Source organism: Panthera tigris, chromosome A1 (assembly GCF_018350195.1).
Source record: "Panthera tigris isolate Pti1 chromosome A1, P.tigris_Pti1_mat1.1, whole genome shotgun sequence".
Taxonomy (NCBI): domain Eukaryota; kingdom Metazoa; phylum Chordata; class Mammalia; order Carnivora; family Felidae; genus Panthera; species Panthera tigris.
This window is the reverse complement of record NC_056660.1, coordinates 28,860,589-28,886,978: the sequence shown is the minus strand read 5'-3', so window position 1 is coordinate 28,886,978 and position 26,390 is coordinate 28,860,589. Positions and strand designations below refer to the sequence as shown.

At 38.2% G+C, this 26,390-nt stretch overlaps 1 protein-coding gene across 7 annotated transcripts in view; it reads right to left on the bottom strand.

Annotated features, from left to right (window-relative positions):
- MTRF1 (mitochondrial translation release factor 1) overlaps nucleotides 1-26,390 on the bottom strand; it is a 63,681-nt gene that overhangs the window by 9,281 nt on the left and 28,010 nt on the right. For 6 of the 7 annotated variants that reach the window (XM_042977368.1, XM_042977373.1, XM_015538967.2 and 3 more), the window contains 2 exons: nucleotides 22,489-22,661; nucleotides 14,784-14,901 (listed from right to left, as the gene is read on the bottom strand). In XM_042977368.1, the coding sequence (XP_042833302.1) occupies nucleotides 14,784-14,901; nucleotides 22,489-22,661 (291 nt within the window). The remainder of the gene's footprint in view (nucleotides 1-14,783; nucleotides 14,902-22,488; nucleotides 22,662-26,390) is intronic. The other variant, XM_042977385.1, reaches the window with a different exon arrangement.

Below are 26,390 nucleotides of genomic sequence, written 5' to 3'. Positions count from 1 at the left end.
TTAAAAATGACTTTATACGACCCAAATGTCTGTCAATAGATGAATGGATAAAGAAGATGTGGGGAGTGCTGGTGTATATTCATTTATAAGTGTGTGTGTGTGTGTGTGTGTGTGTGTGTGTGTGTGTGTGTGATGGACTATTACTCAGCCATAAAAAAGAATTAAGAAAAAGAACGAAATCTTGCCATTTGCAACAACATGGATCTAGAGGGTACAAACGGTAAGTGAACTGCCAGTCAGAGAAAGACAAATACCATATGATATCGTTCATATGTGGAATTTAACAAACCAAACAAACAAAGGAAATAAGAGACACACAAAAAAATAGACTCTTAAATATATAGAACAAAATGGTGGTTACCAGGCGGAAGTAGGTGAGGGGATGAATGAAAGAGGTGAAGGGGATTAAGAATACACATATTGTGATGAGCATTGAGTAATGTATAAAATTGTTAAACTACTACATTATATACTTCAAATGAATATAATAACACTTTAAATTAATTATACTGGAATTAAAAACATAAGTTGAAAAGAAAAAAAATGACTTGATACAGTTGCCTCTTGAACAAAGTTTGAACCTGCCCAAGTCCACGTATATACATAGATTTATTTTTTTTACGGTACAGTACTGTAAACATATTTTCTCTTCTTTATGATTTTCTTAGTAACATTTTCTTTTCGCTAGCTTACTTTAGTATAAGGATGCAGTATTTAATACATACAACACAAAGTATGTGTTTATTTTTTCGGTAAGGTTTCTGGTCAACAGTAGGCTATTAAGTTTTGGGGGAGTCAAATTTATAGGTGTATTTTTGGCAACAAGGGGTTGCATTCCTAATTTCCATGTTGTTCCATGTTGTTCAAGGGTCAATTGTTTATAGAAACTAATGAGAAGAAACTATTTATAAAACTCTTTATAAGGAAGAGTTCATAGTGAATGTTTCTCAGTTGTCCTGGTTCTAAAATCAGCTAATCCCACATCTGATCATACATGTTTTGGTTAGCCACCTTCTGGATTTGGGTGGGTTTTGCCTGTTGTGTAGCCCAGTTACTAGCCTGAATCTCGACCTGAAATAATGACCCTTGATACTTCAGGCTGTGCTGTTCTTAACTTTGCAGCTACCATTCTGAAGGTCTAGGTCTGATCCTGCTCTCAAGTACCTTAGAGGTGAGCCACAAAACCCAAAATCCATATTAGCTTAGGCCAGCTAAACTGATACAGTCGTAAGTAACTATTTTGCTGGAGACTTAAAAATTTTCTGTAAAATTCTACCCTCCAAAAACCCCCCAAATTTAACTCTCTAAATTGTGTTTTTGCCCTGTCTAAATAAGCTACAATCTACAGCTGCTAAATACTTTTACTAGGATACCTAGGTTTCACCTCTATTAGTTTATTCTTGACTGCTGTACAGTCACATGCAGCCCTGTGTTTGGGCTGGGGCACTTTCCTGCAGCTGTCCTGAATCTGGTATCCTTTTTTCACCATCTAAAAGGATATGAAAATATTTATTTCAAGATGGCTAGACGCTCATAAGCTTTCCTTCAAGTTCTTCTTCTTCTCAGCTGACCGGCAGTAAGTTCTACCTAAACATCGATACTATTCCCATCCAGTGGCTCAGATCAGAACTTTGAGCTTAAAACTCTTACTTAGCAGCTCAGTGATTCCCAAAGAAATCACTTGATCTTATATTTTAATACACTTTCTAAAGACCAGAATTTAATCACAAGTACTCCCTTAGGAAGAGAGGACCTGGGTCCGGGGGAACTATGCTGAATAATAGAAGAGTTGTTGAATAAGGTACTAGGATGATTAAAAAACTGTAAAAGTGCTTTGGAAAAAAATAACTTTTAGGGGCAGCTGGGTGGCTCAGTTGGTTGAGTGCCTGACTCTTGATTTCTGCTCAGGTCATGATCCCAGGGTTGTGGGATCGAGCCCCATGTCAGGCTCCATGCCGAGCATGGAGTCTGCTTAAGATTCTCTCTTTCTCTCTCTCTGCCCCCTCACCCACTTGTGCTGTCTCTTTCTCTCTTTCTAAAATAAAAATAATTAAATAAATTTAAAACTTTTCTCAGTATTGTTTTAATACTCTAAAAAAGGTTCCAAAATTCCAAGTAGCAATGGTACCAAGTAGGTATTAAATGTGTGTTTGCTAAATAACTACATTTGTTATTTAGGATTTTTAATTATAAATGAGAACAAATATACCATATTTCATTCTAAAATAGCCCATTAAAAAATTAACATCTCTGAAATTAAAGTGCATCTTACATTCATTGACATATCATTGCTTAATTGGTAGTGTTTTCTATGTTCATAGTAACAAAATCATGATGTCTTAATCATTGGGTTCTTACATTAGATGAAATTATATATAATCAAAGGTTAAATAAAAACCCTGTAATCTTAAAATGCAAAATGATGAAGGGGCACCTGGGTGGCTCAGTTAGATAAACATCCGACTTTGGCTCAGGTCACGAACTTGCAGTTCGTGGGTTCAGGCCCCGCATCGGGCTCTGTGCTGACAGCTCGGAGCCTGGAGCCTACTTTGGATTCTGTGTCTCCCTCTCTCTCAGCCCCTCCCCAACTTGTGTTCTCTCTCTCTCTCTCTCTCTCTCTCTCTCTCTCCCTCAAGAATGAATATACATAAAAAATTTTTTTTAAATGCAAATTGATGTAAAAACTTAAATCTGATTTGGAAGAATTAGGTATTATCCATAATCTACAATGATGAAGGAATATAGTGTAAGAATTACTGAGGCCCACTTTCACTCACTGACTGATAAAAAACCAAAAAGCTTGCTTTAAAGCACAAAATATTAATTTGTCTTCATCTTGATTTGTTAAATTTTACACACACACACAAAAGTAACTTTTCCCTGAACAAACATTTAGTCTTACCCCTACAGTACTACTCTCTTCCAATGGTAAAAAAATGGAGTTATAAAGAACCAGTAGGTCAAAAAAAATGTGATTCTTCAGAGTCCATGTGCAAGGAGAAAATGGAAGAATGACCTATAGCTCTCACTTTCAAGTCCAGCAGGGACACGGTTCCCATTCTAAGGGTCATGGAGTAGAAAAGATAGAAGAAAGGCTGAGTTTTCTTTGCAGTAGATGCTGAAATGATGGTCGACCCCAAAGTACACAGTAGATTCAAGAAATCACCTGCTCCTAACAACATGGACTCATAAAAGTTAGGAGGCTTTGTAATGCATTGCTTAAAGGGAAGTTTGAGGGTAAGCCTTGAGGTCTCTTTTCAATTTTAAAAAAAAAAATTTTTTTTTTATTTTGAGAGAGAGAGAGAGGAAATGAGGGAGGGACAGAGAGAGAGGAAGACAGAATCTTAAGCAGGCTCCACACTGTCAGTGTAGAGCCCATCGTGGGCTTTAACTCACGAACCATGAGATCATGGCCTGAGCTGAAGTCAAGAGTAGGACGCTTAACTGACCAAGCCACTCAGGCACCCCACGCCTCTCTAAAATCAAGGAACCAGATCTAAGTAGCTAAAAAATAATTTGGCTCAAGGTAAGTTTGGCAACAAACCATTGGCCACTTTTTGTAAAGTGAGTAATTTATAGCTATACAAGGTGTATGTTTTAAAAATATTTTGATTCATTTTTGTCAGAATTTTTATCACTTCTACCTGACTTTCTCTCATTTAAAATTTTAATTCAGTGTACACTCATTATTACTATTCTGGATAGTATAATATAGAACAATATTCCACAATACAGGGTTGAGGTGAAACACACTAAGTATCCAACAGTTTGTGGATTTCATAGGTAAATTATGGTAGGCTACAAAATTTATCATCTAATTTTTGATGAAAGGGATTTATTTCTATATGCATAGAGAAGAATTCAAAAGGATATACACTAAAGATATATACCAAAGTGGTTATTTGGAATGGTGACAGATGTTTTCTGTTCTTTTGCTCCTGTATATATTCTAGGTTTTTACAGTTTCTTATGGAATACAAATCAAAGAGAACTTGAGATTATAAAATTATCCTGTTGTTGGATATTTAGGCCATATTAACTTAAAAAATTTTTTTTAACGTTTATTTATTTTTGAGAGAGAGAGAGACAGACAGACAGACTGTGAGTGGAGGAGGAACAGAGAGAGGGTGACACAGAATCTGAAGCAGGCTCCAGGCTCCGAGCTGTCAGCACAGAGCCTGACATGGGGCTTGAACCCATGAACCGTGAGATCATGACCTGAGCCAAAGTCGGGATGCTTAACTGACTGAGCCACCCAGGTGCCCCTAGGCTATATTAACTTTTGCTATTACGAGCAGTGCAAGCAATAATAACTGGCTGAAAATTTTAAGGTGACATCTGATCTCAAGATGGCCTCCTCTTTCTTTTAAAAATCATACTAAAACAACAAGAAACAGAAATGCAAAATAAAAACATATGATGCATGTAGCCCCAAACACGATATATACAGACAGAAAGCACATGAAGAATGGTAAATGACTTAGCTATGGCAGGGAAAGTGAAACATAACTCCACGTAGAGGGAGAGCTGACCAGTAACAAGCCTATTTGCCCTGCTGAGTGCCAGAAAGCCTCAGGAATTGAGGCACCAGGTACTTCGGAAGTTGGTCACTAAAAACAAAAAGTCTTGAAGCGTATCTTTAAGTCCCCTCCCTCAATCTGTAGGAGGCAGAAGAAGGTATAGTCTTTAGGGAATTAAGTAAGGGAATTAAGTAAGTTTCAGACTTGAGACTTGGGACAAAGGAGAGTAAGTATGAGACATGGGACTGAAAATAAGAGGATTAAGTAAGGTTGCTTAGTGAATGGTGAGACCTTAACCTTATTTTTAAATATATCATGGACAATCCTATATGGGAGAAAACAAACTACTCAAGTAAAAAGATCTATAAACACTGACATCTGGCAGTCCCTAATAAAAAAGCTAATTAATCATCTAACTGCTCTTCAGTGAAACTTCCTACTGGGTAAGTGGCATCCAAGCACCCCAGAGCTTTTAGAACCTCCCTCTAGTATGTATATATAGACAGCAAGGAATTCCTAGACATTTCCAACAAGAAAGTAAGAGTAAAACAGAAAAAATAAACTTAGAGGAAACACAGACATTGCAGGAAGCAAAAGAACTTCAGGGAAACTAAAATTAATATCTGAACGACAACAACAAAAAAATTCCATCAATGACAACAGGCTGTTATCAAAATGGCACAATTCTGAGAATAAAAAAACTTGTGAAAATTTAAAAAAAAAAAAACACATTTTTAAAACTCAGTAAAAGCGCTGGAGAAAAAAAACCTAAAACACAAAGTGATAGACAATGTGAGAGAAAAAAAGAAGACAAACAATAAATTCAAGAGATCTAACACTGGAGTAACAGAAATTCCAGGAAGAAGAAAGAAAACAGTAAATAAATTATTGAGGAAGATATTTTGGAACTGAAGGGCATGAGTCTCCAAATTGAAAACAACAAATACAATGAATGACAAAAGCCTTAAATGTTCTAAGTGGAAATTACTTCCAATCAAGTATTCATGATCAATGAAGTGTGAGCTTGGAATAAAGCTATTTTCAGATGTACAAAGTCTCAAAGTATGTCTGTCTCATGCATCTTTTCTTAGGAAACCACTTGGAGGAGGGCTTCACTAAAATGGGGGAGTAAACTAAGAGAGATGAGATGGGATCCAAGAAACGAGAGGCTCCAACACAGAACAGACATGAGGGGAATTCCCAGACGGTCAGTGTCCGGAACAGCCCCTGTGCCGTAGCCTTGGAGAGTAAATCACCCAGACTAGAGCAGGATAATCCAGGGCTCTATAAACGGTGTTGCCAAAACACATTAGCTCCATAGAAAATCTGGTAAGTTTCATTTTATAGAGCTTTTGGAAGATCAAGCAAGACTTAAGAGTCAAAGAAAACTAAGCAAATGTAAAACCAATGAGGTAATTATTAACTCTAGGAAACGACATCACAGTACAGGTCTTCCCTGCTATCAGAAAGTAGAATATTCTTATGAAACCTTTTAAAGGCTGAAATGGTGTAAAGTGAAGAACCGTTACCATTAAGTTACATGGGAAATTTATTGAGCATTCCCACACCCAAAAAGTAACCTCTGTTTAAGGCTGATTCCTTAAACACATCTTGCTAACAGATGGACAAAATAAACTGAGATAAAGCCCAGATGCTCAGAGACAGAGTTCAAATCTGTGGTAACTTGATGCTGAGGTGCTGAGTGTAGTTCCTGGGGAAGGAGCTTGGTGGGGCCACTCTCACTGCTCAGCGTATGTGAAGCCTCAACAACAGCTGGCTGCAAAATAAATGCTGAACACTATTTTCTCTTTTCACCTTTTGTTTTGTAAAAGGGAAAATCCTCTTTGGATTTCTCCTGGTTGGTGAAAACAGGCATAATGTAGGTCTTTCATAAAAGTGAAGCAGCTTAATGTGAATTTTTGAAAAGCTGGGGGGATACTTGTGTGCTATGTGGCTCAGCAGTGAACACGATTTACTCTGTGTATGAAAGCAGTGAAGGTTAATTTTGCCAAAATAGAAATATATTAGGTAGAAGAAAAGAGGATATAATAAAAGAGCCCCAATCTTTACCTACTACATTAAGAAGTCAATATGTAATATTGTAACTAATTGATCAGAAGAGGCAAGATATGTTAGGGTGCCTGGGTGGCTCAGTCAGTTAAGCATCTGATTGGGCTCAGGTCATGATGTCACAGTTTTCTGAGTTCCAGCCCTACATTGGGATCTGCACTGACAGTGTGGAGGCTGCTTTGGATCCTCTCTCTCTCTGCCTCTCCCCTGTGCTCTTGCTCTCTCTCAAAAACAAATAACTGTTAAAAAAAAAAAAAAAAGAACACAATCTAATATTTAGAAACACTGAGGTAATTATCAGAAAAAATAGCTAAGAGTTTAAATTGGTTGCCTATGGGTAATGGGACTTCAGGGTCAAGGAAGGAGGGAGGCAGAGGAAAAAGAGGTCTAAGGAGCTGCTGTTTTTTGTTACAGGATTTTCCCATTGACTTTTAAAACCTTATAATATATAATGTAAAAATTAATTTTAAAAAGGAAAATTTTAGGGGCTCCTGGGTGGCTCAGTTAGTTAAGCATCTGACTCTTGATTTCAACTCAGGTCATTATCTCATGACTGGTAAGACTGAGCCCCATGTCAGGCTCTGTGCTGATAGCAAAGTCTACTGGGGATTCTCTCTTTCCCTCTCTCTCCCTCTCCCTCCCTCTCTCTCTCTCTCTCTCTCTGCCCCTCCACTGTACTCTGCCTCTCTCAAAATAAATAAACATTTTAAAAATTAAAAAATAAATAAAAACATAAAAAGGAAATTTTAAAAGCTTAAAGTAAGTTTAAAATTTGAAAAATGATAGAAATACCTGAAATCACGTCAAGGGCTACAAAACTACCTCATAGTATACCACAATTACCAACATTCAAAATAACAGCATTAATGCAACACAGCCCAATGGAGCTAGCATTCAGTCTCCAAGGTGACTTGTAGATCCATAACAGTAGCATGTCCAATACTGCTTTCATGTTTATTTTTAGGCTGGGACATCTCTGGTTGTTCACCGCTGTCCAGAATACCTGGTGGCTTCTCTCAATAGGTCCACTCACTATCTGCATCCTTTGAGAGAAGTACCTTTACCAAACAGATGTGGAATAGGGAGGGGAGAGTTAAAATGGCAGAGTAGTAGGGGTAGGGTTGCCTCATCTCTCAACACAGCCAGATAAATATCAAATCATTCTGAACACTGAATTGATCTGAGGACTGAGAACAAACTGCACATCTAAAGGGAGAAAAATGGCCACCCTGTGGAAGGAAGAAGCTGCAGAGTTGATTTGAGGGAGAAAAGAACTGCAGGTGTTGCGGAGGAGAGGGAGCCCTGATCACGGAGAGAGGAGCGAGGGAGAAAGAGAGAAAGAGAGAAAAAAAACCACATAGGAAATTGTACAAGAAAAAGTCTTCCCCAAAACCAATGACTGGGAAAAGGAGAGGGGCTGACTCCTGCAAGTTTTTATAAGCAGTGGAGCTCAAAGTCTGAAGTTTTAGAAGTTTGGGTCATTGCTGGGGTCATGCTTGGGGGACTCAGTGTTACTCCTCTGGGGAAAGAAGGAAAAAGCCTGGAAGTGGACGGCATGGTCTGAGGATCCCCTTGGTCTCATGGGGAGAAACAATTTCCCTTCTTGGAGTGCATTTTGGAGAGGTGGCATGGACTTTCTGGGGACATAAAAACTGGAAAGTGCCAAGGTATTGCCCTGTTCATTAGCATAGGAACAGAGACACCTGCTGAGGGCAGCAAATCTTTGTGCTGGCTTTTTGATGTGCTTTACCATAAACTCCCAACCACTGTGTGGTTGAGTGACTGCTTTTCAGGGACAAACTAGCACCAGTCACGGTGCAGCAAGACCCTCCCCCAGAGGATCAGCGTGGGTCCATGCTGCACCAGGTCCCTAAAATTTGAAACTGTGACACCCAGCCACATTCTTGAGATAAAACACAGGAGTACTGTGCCTCCTGGCAGGCAGAAAGCTTGGACACAGACAGGGTGAAGGCAGGGCTGTGATGGAAGCTGGGGACACAGGAAGGGAGGCTGTTCACTCTTCTGTGAGGGCTTCCTGAAGAGTGGCAGGCTTGAACTCCCTGCTCTGGGGACAAGAGAGTGGGGTGATGCCATTATCCCCTCCCCATCGGCACCGACTAACTTCAGTGAGCAACACAAGACCCCCAGTGAAGGCCGGAACCGCCTATACCAAGTTCTTGCCCCCCTGCGCCCTGCAGGTGCATCTTTCCTAGGCAAGTCCTCCTGAAAACCAGTACAGCAGGATCCTCCCTCAGAAGACCACAAACCCCTCATGTGCACCAAGTATACTGATCACAGAGTGCTGCAAAGCTTCAGCTCTAGGGGAAATAGGATCTAGCCTCTTTTAACAAGCAGACTGAAACATACTTAGTTAAAACTTGCACACAGTGCAAGGAGAAACTCTGCAAAGGATTGACCTGAGGGAAAGAGCAGCTAAAGCACAACAACAGAATGCATACTCTGAAATACTTCCTGAAGCACCAGTACCAAGACAGTATAGGACCTCTTCTCAATATAGCAATTACTCTCACGAGCAGGAATATAATAGGCTTTCCTGACATACACACACATAAACAGTGACCAAGACAAAATGACAAGACATAGGAATTCACCCCAACAGAAAGAACAGGAAGAAGTCTCAGCCAGGGATTTAATCAAAACAGATACAAGTAAGAGGCCTGAACCAGAATTTAAAACAATGATAATAATGATACTAGCTGGGCTTAAGAAAAGCATAGAGGATGTTAGAGAATCCTTTACTGCAGAGATAAAAGAACTAAAAACTAGTCAGGCTGAAATAAAAAAATGCTATAATGGAGATGTAAAATTGAGTGGTCAATGACACTGAGGATGGATGAAGCAGAGGAATGAATCAATGATACAGAAGATAAAATAATGGAAAATAATGAAGCTGAAAAGAGAAGAGAAGAAAAAGTATTGGATCATGAATGAAGACTTAGGGAACTCAGCAACTCCTCAAAGTGTAATAATATTAGTATCATAAGAGTCCCAGAAGAAGAGAGGGAAAACGTGCAGAAGGTTTATTTCAACAAATTATAGCTGAAAACTTCCCTAATCTGAGGAAGGAAACAGACATCAGAATGCAAGAGGCACATAGAACTCCCATCAAAATCAACAAAAGCCAGTCAACATCAAGACATATCCTAGTGAAATTTGCAAAATAGAGAGATAGGGGAAAGATCCAAAAAGCAGCAAGGGGAAAAAAAGTCCTTAACCTACAAGTGAAGACAAATCAGGTTTGCAGCAGATCTGTCCACAGAAACTTGGCAGGCCATAAGGGAGTGGCATGATATATTCAATGGGCTGAATAGAAAAAATATGAAGCCAAGAATACTTTATCCAGCAAGTCTGTCATTCAGAATAGGAGAGATAAGGAGTTTCCTAGACAAGCAAAAACTAAAGGAGTTTGTGATCACTAAACCAGCCCTGCAAGAAATATTAAAGAGGACTCTGAGTGGGAAGGAAAGAACAACAGCTACAGAGACTAGAAAGGAATGAAGAAAATCTCCAGAAACAATGACTTTACAGGTAATACAATGGCACTAAATTCATATCTACCAATAATCACTCTGAATGTAAAAAGACTAAATGCTCCAATCAAAAGATATAGTGTATCAGAATGGATAAAAACAAAACGAAACAAAACAAAAAAACCAAGACTCATCTATAGGCTGCCTTTAAGAGACTCATTTTACACGTAAAGGCAACTGCAGATTGGAAGTGAGGGGATGGAGAACCATCTATCATGCTAACGGACATCAAAAGAAAGCCAGAGTAGCCATACTTACATCAGACAAACTAAATTTTAAACCAAAGACCATGACAAGAGATGAAGAAGGATACTATATAATAATTAAGGGGTCTATCCATCAAGAAGATCTAACAATTATAAATATTGATGCCCCAACTTGGAAGCACCCAAATATATAAGTCAATTAATAAAAAAACATAAAGAAACTCATTGATAATAATACAATTAATAGTAGGGAACTTTAACACCCCACCTATAGCAATGAACAGATCATCTAAGCAGAAAATCAACAAGGAAACAATAGGTTTGAGTGACACACTGGAGCAGATGGACCTAACAGATATATTCAGAACATTTTATCCTAAGGCAGCAGAATACACATTCTTTTCGAGTGCACATGAAACATTCTCCAGAATAGATCACATATTGGGTCACAAATCAGCCCTCAGGTACAAAAAGACTGAGATCATTCCATGCATATTTTCCGATCACAACACTATGAAACTTGAAGTCAACCACAAGAAAAAATTTGGAGAGATCATAAAAACATGGAGATTAAAGAACATCCTACTAAAACATAAATGGGATAACCAGGAGATTAAAGAAGTAAAAAAAATACATGGAAGCAAATGAAAATGAAAACACGACAGTCCGAAACCTTTGGGATGCAGCAAAGGCGGTGCTAAGCGGGAAGTATACTGCAATAAAGGCCTATGTCAAGAAGGAAGAAAAATCTCAAAGACCCAACCTAACCTCACACCTAAAGGAGCTAGAAAAGGAACAGCAAATGAAGCCTAAAGCCAGCAGAAGAAGGGAAATAATAAAGTGTAGAGGAGAAAAAAAAAATATGGACACACAAAAAAAGTAGAACAGATCAACAAAACTAAGAGCTGGTTCTTTGAAAGAATGAATAAAATTGATAAGCCCTAGCCAGACTTATCAAAAAAGAAAAGAGAAAGGACCAAACTAAATAAAATCATGAATGAAAGAGGAGTGATCACAACCAGCACCACAGAAATACAAACAATTGTAAAAGAATATTATGAAAAATTATATGCCAACAAATTGAGCAATCTAGAAGAAATGGATAAGTTCCTAGAAACATACAAACTATCAAAATTGAAACAGAAAGAAATAGAAAATTTGAACAGACCCATAACCAGCAAAGAAATCGAATCAGCAATCAAAAATCTCTCAACAAACAGAAGTCCAGGGTTAGATGGCTTCCCAGGGGAATTCTACCAGACATGTAAAAAAAGTTACTATCTATTCTTCTCGACTGTTCCAAAAAATAGAAATGTAAGGAAAATTACAAACTCATTCTATGAGGCCAGCATAACCTTGATTCCAAAACCGGACAAAGACCCCACTAAAAAGGAGAATTATAGACCGATATCCCTGATGAACATGGATGCAACAATTCTCAAGAAACTAGCAAATTGAATCCAACAGTACATTAAAAGAATTATTAACCATGATCAAATGGGATTTATTCCTGGGCTACAGGGGTGAGTCATAATTTGCAATTCAATCAACATGATACACCACATTAATAAAAGAAAGGATAAGAACCATATGATCCTCTCAATAGATGTAGAAAAAGCATTTGACAAAGTACAGAAGCCATTCTTTTTTTTTTTGAGACAGCAAGCATGAAAGTGGGGAGGGGCAGAGGGAGAAGGAGAGGGAGAATCTCAAGCAGGCTCCATGCTCCAGAGAGTGACGTGGGGCTTGATCCCATGACCGTGAAATCACAACCTGAGCTGAAATCAAGAGCTGGATACTTAACTGACTGAGACACCCAGCCGCCCCATAAAGCATCCATTCTTGACAAAAACTCCTAACAAAGTAGGGATAGATAGAACATACCTCAACATCATAAAGGCCATATATGAAAGACCCACAGCTAATATCATCCTCAATGGGGAAAAACTGAAAGCTTTTCCTCTAAGATCAGGAACAAGACAGGAACGTCCATTCTCATCATGGTTGTTTAATAGTTTTGGAAGTTTTAGCCTCAGCAATCAGACAACAAAAAGAAATAAAAGGTATCCAAATCAGCAAGAAAGAAGTCACTCTTTCACTATTTGCAGATGACATGATGTCATTTATGTAGGAAACATAAAGACTCCACCACAAAATTGCCAGAACTAATACATGAATTCAGCAAAGTCACAGGATACAAAATCAATGTACAGAAATCTGTTGCATTTCTATACACCAATAGTGTAGCAGAAAAAGAAATCAAGGAATTGATGCCATTTACAATTGCACCAAAAATAAGATAACTAGGAATAAACCTAACTAAGGAGATAAAAGATCTGTACTCTGAAAGCTATAGAACACTTATGAAAGAAATTGAAGATGACACAAAGAAATGGAAAGACATTCCATGCTCATGGATTAGAAGAGCAAACATTGTTAAAATGTCTATACAACTCAAGGTAATCTACATATTTAATGCAATCCCTATCAAAATTCCAGCAGCATTTTTCACAGAGCTAGAACAAACAAGGTTGTATACAACCACAAAAGACCCTGAATGGCCACAGCAATCCTGAAAAAGAAAACAAAGGTGAAGGCACCACAATTATGGACTTCAAGCTGTATTACAAAGCTGTGGTCATCAAGACAACATGGTACCGGCACAAAAACATACACTGGATCAATGGAATACTTAACAGAAAACCCAGAAAAAATGACCCACAACCATATGGTCAACTAATCTTCAACAAAGCAGGAAAGAATATCCAATGGAAAAAATATAGTCTCTTACACCCTACACAGAAATAAATTCAAAATGGATGCAAGATCCAAATGTGAGACAGGAAACAATAAAAATTCTAGAGAATAATACAGGCAGCAACCTCTTTCACCCAGGCCGTAGCAAATTCTTACTAAACACATCACCGGAGGCAAGGGAAACAAAAGCAAAAATGAACTATTGGGACTTCATCAACATAAAAAGCTTCTGCACAGTGAGGGAAACAATCAGCAAAACTAAAAGGCGACTGACAGAATGGGAGAAGATATTTGTAAATGACATATCAGATAAAGGGTTAGTATCCAAAACAATCCCCAAACAATCCCCAAAACAAATAATCCAGTTAAGAAAGGGATAGAGAATACATGAATAGATGTATTTTCTAAAGAAGACATCCAGATGGCTTTCGTCCAGACATGAAAAGATGCCCACCATTGCTCGTCATCAGGGAAATACAAATCAGAACCACAATGAAGTATCACTTTGCACCTGTCAGAATTAACAACATAGGAAACAAAAGATGTTGGTGAGGATGTGGAGAAAGGGGAACCCTCTTAAAGTGTTGGTGGGAATGCAAACTGGTACTCTGGAGAACAGCATGGAGGTTCCTCAAAAAATTAAAAACAGAACTATCCTACGACCTAACAATTACACTACCAGGTGTTTACCCAAATGATAGAAAAATACTGATTTGAAGGGGCACATGCACCCTGATGTTTATTACAGGATTATCAACAATAGCCAAACTATGGAAAAAGCCCAAATTTCCATTGACTAATGAGTGGATAAAGGAGCTGTGGTATATCAGGGTTCCTGGGTGGCTCAGTTGGTTAAGCATCCAACTTCAGCTCAGGTCATGATCTTACGGTTTGTGGGTTTGAGGCCCGCATCAAGCTCTGTGCTGACAGCTCAGAGCCTGGAGTCTACTTCAGATTCTGTGTCTCCCTCTCTCTGTGCCCCTCCTCCACTTGCTCTCTCTCTCTCTCTCTCCCAAAAATAAATAAATGTTAAAAAACAAAATTAAAAAAAAAAGAAGGTGTGGTGTGTATGTATACGCAATGGAATATTACTCAGCCATCAAAAAGAATGCAATCTTGCCATTTACAATGATACGAATGGAACTAGAGTATATTATGCTAGGTGAAGTAAGTCCATAAGAGAACAACAAATACCATATGATTTCATTCATATGTAGAATTTAAGAAACACAACAGATGAACACAGGGTAAGGGAAGGAAAAATAAGATAAAAATAGAGAGGAAGGCAAATGATAGAGACTCTTCAAAACAAAGAAGAAACTGAGGGTTGCTGGAATGGAGGCGGGGGGGATGGGCTAAATGGGTGATGGGTATTAAGAAGGTACTTGTTGGGATGAGCACTGGGTGTTATATGTAAGTGATGAATCACTAAATTCTCCTCCTGAAACCAACTATGACACTATATGTTAACTAATTAGAATTTAAATAAAAATTTGAAACGGAGAAAAAAAGTGGAATATGAACACACTGGGGACCTCAGACCCATGATCCCAATGTCAACTTAAAGAGTTGGTGCAAGAAACAAGACACTAACACAAAACTATTTTCTTCTCAATGTTGAATAGTTTTGTAAGATGTAAAAACAGGTTAAAAGTACAAAAGCAAAGGGACTTGATTACCTGTGGGGACATGGACGAGTCTGACAGCACTATCAGTTGTATTAACATGCTGACCTCCTGCTCCTTTGGCTCGAAATGTATCTATTCGCAAATCCTTGGGGTCTATTTTCACATCTACCTAGAACCAAAAGTACAACGTAAGTAAATTCTACGTCCAACAAATGTTTTAATACTTAAACTAAGAAAGAGCTTATACCCAAGAAAGAACCGTAAACTCCCTATATCAACTGATGCTATTTTTTGACACTGATTATGTTGCTATGAGATCATGGGGTTAGGCAATCTCTCAAGTTTCCTCACACACCATGCCACAAAGCCACATTTGATAGAAAATATACATATATACGTATGCGTGTATGCATAAAGTTGATCCTCATAATTCCCTGACTATATGCAAATTCACCTACTTTATTTGTTCCCCATATCAATTATTGCTGCACTTTCACAGTCACAAGGTGACATGCGCAGAACTGTAGAAACTCCAAGCTGCTCTATATGTGCATATTCCCAGCTGAGGTTGAACAAGGTGACACTTGGCTTTCTTTTTTCAGTATGGCCAGAGAATGAAGACAGGAGGGGGCAGAGCAGCGTAGTGCAAGAAGCTTTGGCTCTTGGGTCAGTTGGATGGGGTTTGAACCCCAACTTAGGCATCTGTTAATGAAGTAGCCTCAGGCAAGTCACCTAATACTTGTGAACCTCATTTTCTCTTTGTAAAATAAAGAAAATAGACTCTACCATGACAGGTTACTTTTAAGATTATAATCCATGTAAGATAAATAGATACAGAAATATATAGGTATATAAATATATGTATACATACACATACATATTTCCCCTAGGGGAAATGATGGTTCAATATTTGCTAAATCAGTGTTTGCTGAGACTTCACAAAACATAACTACTGTGAATACTGAGAATCGACTATGTGTACTTATTAGTGGACTAAATGGTAGCATCCAAAAAGATATGTTCATGTTCTCACCACTAGAACCTTATTTGGAAAAAGAGATTTTGCAGCTGTAATTGATTTAAGATGAGATCATCCTGGATTATTCAAATAGGCCCTAAATCCAGTAAGAAGTGTCCTTAGAGGAGAAAGTAGAGGAGAGGAACGTGTGCATTCAGAGCTATCTAGCTTGAATCCAAGGAACACCTAGAGACACTAGAAACTGGAAGTAGCAAGGCAGCATTCACCCTTAGAAGCTCTGGAAGGAGTATGGTTCTGCCAATACCTTGATTTTAGACTCCTGGCTTCTAGAACTGTGAGAAAATAAATTTTTTTTTTCTGTTTCCAGCCCCTAAATTTGTGGTAATTTGTTACACACACACACACACACACACACACACACACACACACACACACACACATTACAAAATACGATGTTTTTCAGGGGAGAACTAACATCTTGTTCCACATTTATCATTTATTTGTATGAATGGCAGCGAGTATGATTTTTCTCTTTGTAGAGTAATAACAGGGTCAGTTTTAGACTCTAATATACAATTTGGTTATTTTTTTGTTTTCTCTAAAATGAATACTATACTGTGAAGAAAAGATTATACAGCTTTTGTTAAAATATGCCAGTGTTGGCTACCTTAAAATTTCAATAAATGCTAAAGAGAAGTGGGGCACCTGGGTGGCTCAGTCGGTTGAGCATTCGACTTAGGCTCAGGTCATGATCTTGTGGTTTGTGAGTTCAAGCCCCATATTGGGCTCACTGCTCTCAGAGTGTCAGCGCAGAGCCTGCTTCAGATCCTCTGTCCCCCTCACTCTGCCCCTCCCCGACTTGCACGGTCCCAAAAAATAAATACTTTTTTAAAAACAAACACTAAAGAGAAGAGTAATTTCCCATTTTTTGTGGTTACAGTATATTAAATAGTCATGTAGTAAATATATGTATATTATATGTCCTAGTCTCTTAAATGTTATAACTACCTAATGACTGTTGGAAAATGCTGAACAAAGAAACAGTGACTTAATGAAATACAAAGAATTTTAAATGTCAATTAAGAGAATAAGACTTTGCTCTTTTATGAAAATGAAACTCCACTACATGAGTTTAATTTTCAAGAATATGAAGAGAATAAGAGGATAGGTGAAAATGGGGTGGAAGGAATAAGGAGGGAAGCAAGAAAACTCTATGGTTTTGATTTCTGAACTACATAAATGTTTGCATACACCAAGAGTGAAATTATATAAAAGAGGAAAGAAAACTCAAATGCTAATACTTAATAGGAACAGAAACAAATGAGTCAAAATATTTACCATAATGATATCATAAGCACATAGAAAAACATTATTTCAGATGGTCTTTGAACATAGTGCTCTGACTATGCTTTCCTGGTAGGCAATATACTAAGGACAGAATTCTTAAACAGTACTCAGTAGTTTGCTAATTTTAAAAACATTTTATATATGCTACATAATAAAGAAAAACATAAATATATTAATGTGATTAAGAAATAAAATTTTTACTCAAGTGTAAAGAGATATAAATACAAAATGCAAGATGGTGAGGAGGAAATACTCCCTTAATGTTAAATTTGAGTTGGTAATACTAGTGATTGGTACCAGTTATTTAAAATCATATGTATATCCTAGCTCTGTACATTAAAGAATCTAAATGTAAGCACACATTAATAATAATGAGCATACATAGTACCCAGCTCTTAATTTCTGGGTATATTTCTCACCAAAAGAAATGAGATCTGATGCCAAGTCTGAGGCAGACAGATAGAAGTTGGGCTTAGGATATCTAATTATACCAGAAAGCAAGGGTATGCTCAAAAACTAATGGGGTCATTTCAAAAAGAGCTGCCCTAAAAAGGCTACCACTGACCAAATCAGGGACAAATTGAACATTAAACACAACAGTGATTAGAACTCACAAACTGTAAGTCTATAATGAGGTCAATAATGAAATAATATTGAGTTTATAATGAGGTAAAATAAAAGACAAAGAAAGAAGGAAGGAGGAGAGAGGATATATTAGTGAGGAAAGTTCTTTACAGAAAAGAATGCCAGTTAATAAATGCAGAAGAAAAGACAGTTAGAATATTACCATCTTGCAACCCCAAAGAAAATAACTGATTCAGGCAAAAAGATCACTAATGGATGTTAAGATCATTGAAAAGTTGTTGGAAATAGGATATATGTACCCTAGAGATTCCTCAGGAACTGCAAAGAGAAAAATATAATTTTAAAACGGTGATAGTTTTATGGTCACGATGTTTAAACTAATCCTCACTAAAGTCAGACAATCTGATATTATGTGTCTTCTGATAAAATGCAACACGAATATAAGTGCCTATAAAGTATTCTTGATCAAAATGAGTAATCTGAGGCGCCCTGGGTGGCTTAGTTGGTTAAATGTCCAACTTTTGATTTCAGCTCAGGTCATGATCTCACGGTCATGAGTTTGAGCCCCACATCGGGCTCTATGCTCATAGCATGGAGCCTACTTCTGATCTTCTGTCTCCTTCTCTCTGCCCCTCCCCTGCTCATGCTCTGTCTCTCTCAAAAATAAATAAACATTAAAAAAAAAAAACACAAAAAACATATAATCTGAATGCAATAGGATAAAGGAATGAGTTAAAGAGTACCATGAGGAAACAAATTCTATAAGACAAATGGTCTAGATGCTTCAGAAAATTAAAAAAAAAAGGGTTGGGAGACTGTTCCAACCTTAAAGATATATATGACTTAATGACAAGGTATGAAACTTGATGGAATCCTGATTTTAAAAAAAAAACAACCTAGAAATAACTCCACAGAACTCCTAAAACCTTCTGAATTTCCTATGATAAGACTGATGAATTGCACCAAACCCATAAAATACCAGGAATAAACCTAACCAAAGATGTGAAAAGTCTATACACTGAAAACTATAGAAAGCTTACAGAAGAAATTGAAAAAGACACAAAAAAATGGAAAAAGATTCCATGCACACGGATAGGAATAACAACTATCGTTAAAATGTCAATACTACCCAAAACAATCTAGATATTCAATGCAATCCCTAACAAAGTAACACCAGCATTCTTCACAGAGCTAGAACAATCTTAAAATTTGTATGGAACCAGAAGAGACCCCAAATAGCCAAAGCAATTCTGAAAAAGAAAACTAAAGCTGAAGGCATCACAATGCTGGACTTCAAGCTGTATTACAAAGCTGTAATCATCAAGACGGTATGGTACTGACACAAAAACAGACACTTAGATCAGTGGAACAGAATAGAGAACCCAGAAATGGACTCACAAACATATGGCCAACTAATCTTTGACAAAGCAGGAAAGAATATCCAATGGGATAAAGACAGTCTCTTCAGCAAATGGTGCTGGGAAAACTGGACAGCAACATGCAGAAGAATGAACCTAGACCACTTTCTTACACCATACACAAAAATAAACTCAAAATGAATGAAAAACCTAAACGTAAGACAGGAAGCCATCAAAATCCTAGAGGAGAAAGCAGGAAAAAACCTCTTTGACCTTGGCCACAGCAACTTCTTACTCAACATGTCTTTGGAGACAATGGAAACAATAGCAAAAATGAACTCTTGGGACCCCATCAAGATAAAAAGCTTCTGCATGGTGAAGGAAACAATCAGCAAAACTAAAAGGCAACTGACAGAATGGGAGAAGATATGTGCAAATGACACATCAGATAAAGGGTTAGTATCCAAAATCTATAGAGAACTTATCAAACTCAACACCCAAAAAACAAGTAATCCAGTGAAGAAATGAGCAAAAGACATGAATAGACACTTTTCCAAAGAAGACATCCAGATGGTTAACAGACACATGAAAAAATGCTCAACATCACTCATCATCAGGGAAATACAAATCCAAACCACAATGAGATACTACCTCACACCAGTCAGAATGGGTAAAATTAACAGCTCAGGCAATGACAGATGTTGGTGACCATGCAAAGAAAAAGGGACCCTTTCACACTACTGGTGGGAATGCAAATTGGTGCAGCCACTCTGGAAAACAGTATGGAGGTTCCTCAAAAAATTAAAAATAGAACTACCCTATAACCCAGCAATTGTACTACTAGGAATTTATCCAACGGATACAAAAATGCTGATTTGAAGGGGCACATGCACCCCAATGTTTATAGCAGAACTATCACCAACAGCCAAAGCATGGAAAGAGCCCAAATGTCCATTGATGGATGAATGGATAAAGAAGATGTGGCATATATACACAGAGGGAATATTAGTCAGCAAAATTATGCTAAGCGAAATTAGAGAAAGACAAATATCGTATGATTTCACTGATATGTGGAATTTAAGATACAAAACAGATGAACATAAGGGAAGGGGAGCAAAAACCACATAAAAACAGGGGGACAAAACATAAGAGACTCTTAAATATGGAGAACAAACGGGGTTACTGGAGGGGTGGTGGGTAGGGGGATGGGCTAAATGGGCAAGGGGCATTAAGGAAGACACTTGTTGGGATGAGCTCTGGGTGTTATATGTAAGGGATGAACCATTGGATTCTATTCTTGAAATCATTATCGCACTATATGCTAACTAACTTGGATGTAAATTAAAAACAAATTATTAAAAAATAAAGACTGATGAAGGTATTTTGTTGTACACAACAAGCCCCCTTTTAAGTGTATGTTAATAAGAGGTGATTTCTAAAGCCCTTAGATAACCACACGATGGGGGCTGACTGCCAGGGGGACTAATCATGTGATTGGAGGACTGGAATTTTCAGCTCTACTGCCCCCACCCCAACTTTCAGTGAAGGGAAAGGAGCTGGAGGTCAAATTAATCGCTAGTGCCCAATGGTTTAATTAATCATGGCTATGTATAGAAGTTTCCATGAAAATCCTCAAGACACAGGGTTCAAAGAACTTTCAGGCTGGTGAACACGTGGAGGTGCAAGGAGGGTAGTGAACCTAGACAGGGTAGGGGAGCTCTGCACATCTTCCCACGTACTTTGCCCCATACATCTCTCCCATATGGCTGTTCCTGAATTGTATCTTTTGTAATAAACAACTTTTCATAGTAACTGAGTTCTGTGAGCTACTTCAGTAAATTATCGAGCCCAAGGATGGGGGTTGTGGAAACCTCTCAATTCATAGCCACTTGGTCAGAAGCACAGGCGACACCCTGGACTGGTGACTGACCTCTGAGGTGGGAGGGAAGGGAGACCGGTGGGAATGAGCTCCTAGCCTGTGGGGTCTGATGCTATTTCCTGGTAGGTCATGTCAGAATTGAGTTGACTTGTAGGACAGCCACTTGGTGTCCACAGATTACTGAGAAATTGCTTGCTCGTGGAAAAAAAAGCTCGACACACTTAGAGTGGAGGAGTATTCTGTGAGTAAACAGAACGTGCAGGAGTTTTTCCTAGAAGATAATATTACAGAATTATGGCTGATTTTCACAGATAATGGTATTGTTTAAGTAGGAAAATGTCCTAATCTTAAAAGATGTTAAGTTGAAGATTTGGAGGATAAAGCCTCATAGTGTCTGCTATACTCTTTATAGTTATTTAAAAAAATGTGTACACGTACACACATAGGAATCCCACAAATATGGCAAAATGTAAATGGGTATTGACTACAGGTGAAGGTTATGTAAGTTTTTAGTGGCAGTCTTTCAATTTTCTGTATATTTAAAATAAAATTTTAAAAAGGAAAAAAAATAGGCAATATGGCTGTATTCAACTAATAAGATAATAGACCCCATATAGATATTATGTCACTGCCCTCAACATATTATCTATGGAATTCATTTCCACAGATAAAACTTAAGCAACATTATAAAAACTTTGTGAATTCTGTTTTATGAAGAGAATTGGCTTCTATTTAAAAAGCAAAAGAAAACACCCTGGTGAGGCATAAGAAGGGCAACTTTACCTTGGGAAGAGTTAAGATTTCCCAATATAGACTACAAAGTTCAATGTGTATCATCAAAAATCAGTTTCTTAGTGCTGGAGAGGATGTGGAGAAATGGGAACCCTCTTGCACTGTTGCTGGGAATGCAAACTGGTGCAGCCACTCTGGAAAACCGTGCGGAGGTTCCTCAAAAAATTAAAAATAGACCTACCCTATGACCCAGCAATAGCACTGCTAGGAATTTACCCAAGGGATACAGGAGTACTGATGGATAGGGGCACTTGTACCCCAATGTTTATAGCAGCACTCTCAACAATAGCCAAAGTATGGAAAGAGCCTAAATGTCCATCAACTGATGAATGGATAAAGAAATTGTGGTTTATATATACAATGGAATACTACGTGGCAATGAGAAAGAACGAAATATGTCCCTTTGTAGCCACGTGGATGGAACTGGAGAGTGTGATGTTAAGTGAAATAAGCCATACAGAGAAAGACAGATACCATATGTTTTCACTCTTTTGTGGATCTTGAGAAACTTAACAGAAACCCATGGGGGAGGGGAAGGAAAAAAAAAAAAAAGGTTAGAGTGGGAGAGAGCCAAAGCATAAGAGACTCTTAAAAACTGAGAACAAACTGAGGGTTGATGAGGGGTGGGAGGGCGGGGAGGGTGGGTGATGGGTATTGAGGAGGGCACCTTTTGGGATGAGCACTGGGTGTTGTACGGAAACCAATCTGACAATAAATTTCATATATTAAAAAAAAAAAATCAGTTTCCTAGAAGCTAAGGCTTGTCAGCAAAACACCTATTAAGCTGAAGTTGTCAATGCCTCCTGGTAAGGTTACCTCATCTGGTTGAGGGAGGACAATGACTGACATGGTTCCTGTGTGAATACGCTGCATTCTTGATGACAGGCCCACCTCGGGGATTCGTTGAACTCGGTGAATCCCACCTTCATACTTCAAATGCTTATATACACTGTCACCAGAAATTCGGGCAGCTGCATGATGTAGCCCACCTAGGAACATAAAATCCAAAAATATTAACTAGTTCTACTTTGAAAGGGATTTGGATCTTAAATGCCCTTACTCCCAGGCCTGAATCCAAGTACAGAGCCAAAGATGAGAACATAAACTAGGTACAAAACTGTATCTTCCCAAGGTCAATGTATTAATATATAAAAGGAAATATACCAAAATATTATTCATGCTTATCTCTGGGGAACAGAAGAACAATATATTTTTTTATTTTACTTTTTATACTTTTGTTTCTAAACATTCTGTAATGAACAAAATTTGCTTTTATAAAAATTCTTCTAGAAAAAAAATACTGGGACATTTTCTTCAGTGAACTACCTTATGCAAGCGTAGGCCAGTGTGGTGCCTATATAAAAGAAGGCTCACTAACATAAGCATTTATGTATTTATTTTAATTTATTTACTGTTTATTTTTGAGAGACAGAGAGAGAGACACAGAACATGAGCAGGGGAGGGGCAGAGAGAGAGGGAGACACAGAATCTGAAGCAGGGGAGGGGCAGAGAGAGAGGGAGACACAGAATCTGAAGCTGGCTCCAGGCTCTGAGCCATCAGCACAGAGCCTGACGTGGGGCTTGAACTCACCAACAGTGAGATCATGACCTAAGCTGAAGTCAGATGCTTAACCGACTGAGCCATCCAGGTACACCTTTATTTTTTTTTATTAAAAAAAAAATTTTTTTAGCATTTATTTATTTTTGAGAGACAGAGTGTGAGCAGGGGAGGGGCAGAGAGAGAGGGAGACACAGAATTTGAAGCAGGCTCCAGGCTCTGAGCAGTCAGCACAGGGTCTGATGGGGGGCTCAAACTCACGAGCCATGAGATCATGACCTGAGCCGAAGTCAGACGCTTAACTGCTTAACCGACTGAGCCACCCAGGTGCCCCTCAGGTGCTCATTTAAAAAATATATTTTTAATGTTTATTTATTTTTGCATGATGAATAATTCTATACAGGTCCTCCCAAGTTTTCAAGAATCTGTTGAAATTTAGCTCTTGCTTATTTATCTGTGGAACGTGAAGATAAACACAAAAAAATCTTCATGCCTAGGTTAGCCTTTTCTTATTGGACATATTTTTTTTTAATATTTTTATTATAAAATAATACAGACATGGGGTACTTGAGTGGCTCAGTTGGTTAAGCATCTGACTCTTGGTTTTGGCTCAGGTCATGGTCTCACAGTTTTGGGTTTGAGCCCTGCATCAGGCTACACTCTGACACTATAATGAACTAGGGTCATTTTAATCATATGAAGATACTATTTTTAAAATACCACTATAAATCCAGGATTTGAGTATATCTATCATGTTTAAATCAATTGCAACTATTATCAATGAAGCTCAAATTGTCCATCTTTGCCCAGCAGGTGCTTTTTCAAGGTAATTTCTGAGTTCTTGTAGAGTATAACAGAGTTCTTACTATGGTATAACAAAATTTCCCAGGATTATCCTGAACTTTTCCTTCCCAAAACCTGGAATCAGTGATCTCTCCAAGAAGACTTCATCCCTTTCAGAGAGAAATAATACTTCAATATTTTTAATATTTGGGCAATAGGAATGTTCACTATTACTGGGTCAGTCATTGATTCCAGGTCTTTGCGTAGACAGAGACAGGAAATACGTCGAGTTCATACCGATGTTGGGAGACAACTCTGTATCGGTTTCTTGCATTTCTGCACATCTTGCAAATAAGGCACTGCCTGTCCTCTCGTTCCAGAAAATATTTTTAAGAGTGTTTGCATAGGAAACAGCTTTGGAGGTGCATCTCCCTCCACAGCAAAGGACAAGTTTGCTTATGGCCTTGGAAGGTAAAGGTAGCGTCTCCTTGTTAGAGCAATGGGCAAGCATGCTTACTTAAAAATTTTGAGATCTCTAAGCTCAGAGTTCCTCTCATATAATGAAACCTACTGCATAGGCAGTTATCTGGCTTCGAGTTGCCTTATAGGACCTGGGGCTCATTGAACCAAAACAAAAATGGTGATATTCTGCTTACTGCTATTGCGAGCAATAACCTGTCCTCTGTCTCTGACCCACAAAACTGTGGCGTGTTAACTTGTTAGCTTGCAAGTAGGGCAAAATCTCAGACCATTGGCAGTTCTTGACAATTAATACTTCCAGGGTAAATTCAAGATGACAGCCTCTTCTCTATTGCTCTTGTCTTCCATTCCAAGAATCGTGGTTCTTAAGGACAGGGAAGATACTACAATATCTCATAATTATTCATCTATTTTATCCCATAGTACACATACAACAGTCTAGAATAACTATGCTAGTTCTGCCACAACATGATTACTAAAAACATTAAAAGTTGCTCTTCCTGTTCTCCCATTTTTCAAATGATTGTATTCTATACTGTCAGATACAGTTCTAAAACACTGTATTATTTTCCTTAGTCCTCAAATAGACCTAGTTCTGCAGGTAACCACATGCATGCTCACCTCTACTCCTTATGTTGATACTTCATATTTTAGTTGTCTAAACTTTTATCTTGTAGTAGATTCCTCAGAAAGGAAACATGGGAAAAGGACTTCTTGAATCCCTGCATATTGAGAAGTTTGTATACTTATAAGTCAGTTTTGCTGCTTATAAAATCCTTAACTCAAACTTCCTTCCCCTGGGTTAACTATGCTGCCACTGCTGCTGCCATGTTCCTAAGATGTTTCCAGTGAAGACTCAGTGCTCTGACGTCAGATCTAACCACTTGGTTTCTAAAGTCAGCATGGTGGACAAAAATTGGCCATAATTTTAGATTACCCTAGAAAATGACTTAGGAAGGTAACTTATCAGAAACTGACATACCCTCTCTTTTTAAGATTTTATTTTTAAGTTATCTCTACATCTAACGTGGGGCTCAAACTCACAACCCCAAGATCAAGAGTCGCACGTTCCACTGACTGAACCAGCCAGGCGCCCCTGACACACTGTCTCTTAGTAAGTCCAACACAGCTGGTCTTCCTCCAGCGATGGAACAAATTACTGTTTATCTTCTTGAATACCAGATAAAGAAGCTGACTAGCATTTAGCAGTCAGATGATATGAAAAATGTAATTGTTTATCATTAATACTCAGTGTAGTCAGATGGTCATATTGTGAAAGATACCTAGAAACTGAGACAGAGTGAGGCCACAACAATTAAATTTTCTATCTCATACTCACTCTGTACTTTTAATATTATTCCCCTCACTCCCCCTTTACCTACTTCATGTTGAGGGCACATATTTGAATTTATATGACCTGAAAGGAGAAGGCTGCAACTTTACTGTACAGACTACTAGAGCCAATCTTAGGCTGCCTGGGTTCAAATTGAAGCTTTTCCTCTTCCTAGTGTGTGTCCACAGGCAAGTTATTTCATTTGTTCATGCTCTGGTTTCCTTACTTGTAAACGGTAATTGTAACTAGGGCTACAGTATGGAAAGCCATTCACATTGCAGACTATGTGAGTAGTGCTTCAAGGCATAAGTAAGCATATGATACAGTGCTGAATTCAACCTACCTCCAAGGGTTGTTGTGAGGAATAACTGAGATAAACACTTGTAGAGCATTTAGCAGTATTGACATTTAGCCATCAATAAGTATCAGTAGTTCAGTTACTGAGAGTGTATCATTGGCTCTCCTGGGCCAGTCTGATATCATGTGGAAGAGAATGATGATCCCTGTGAACTGGGGCGCCTGGGTGGCTCAGTCAGTTAAGCGGCCGACTTCAGCTCAGGTCAC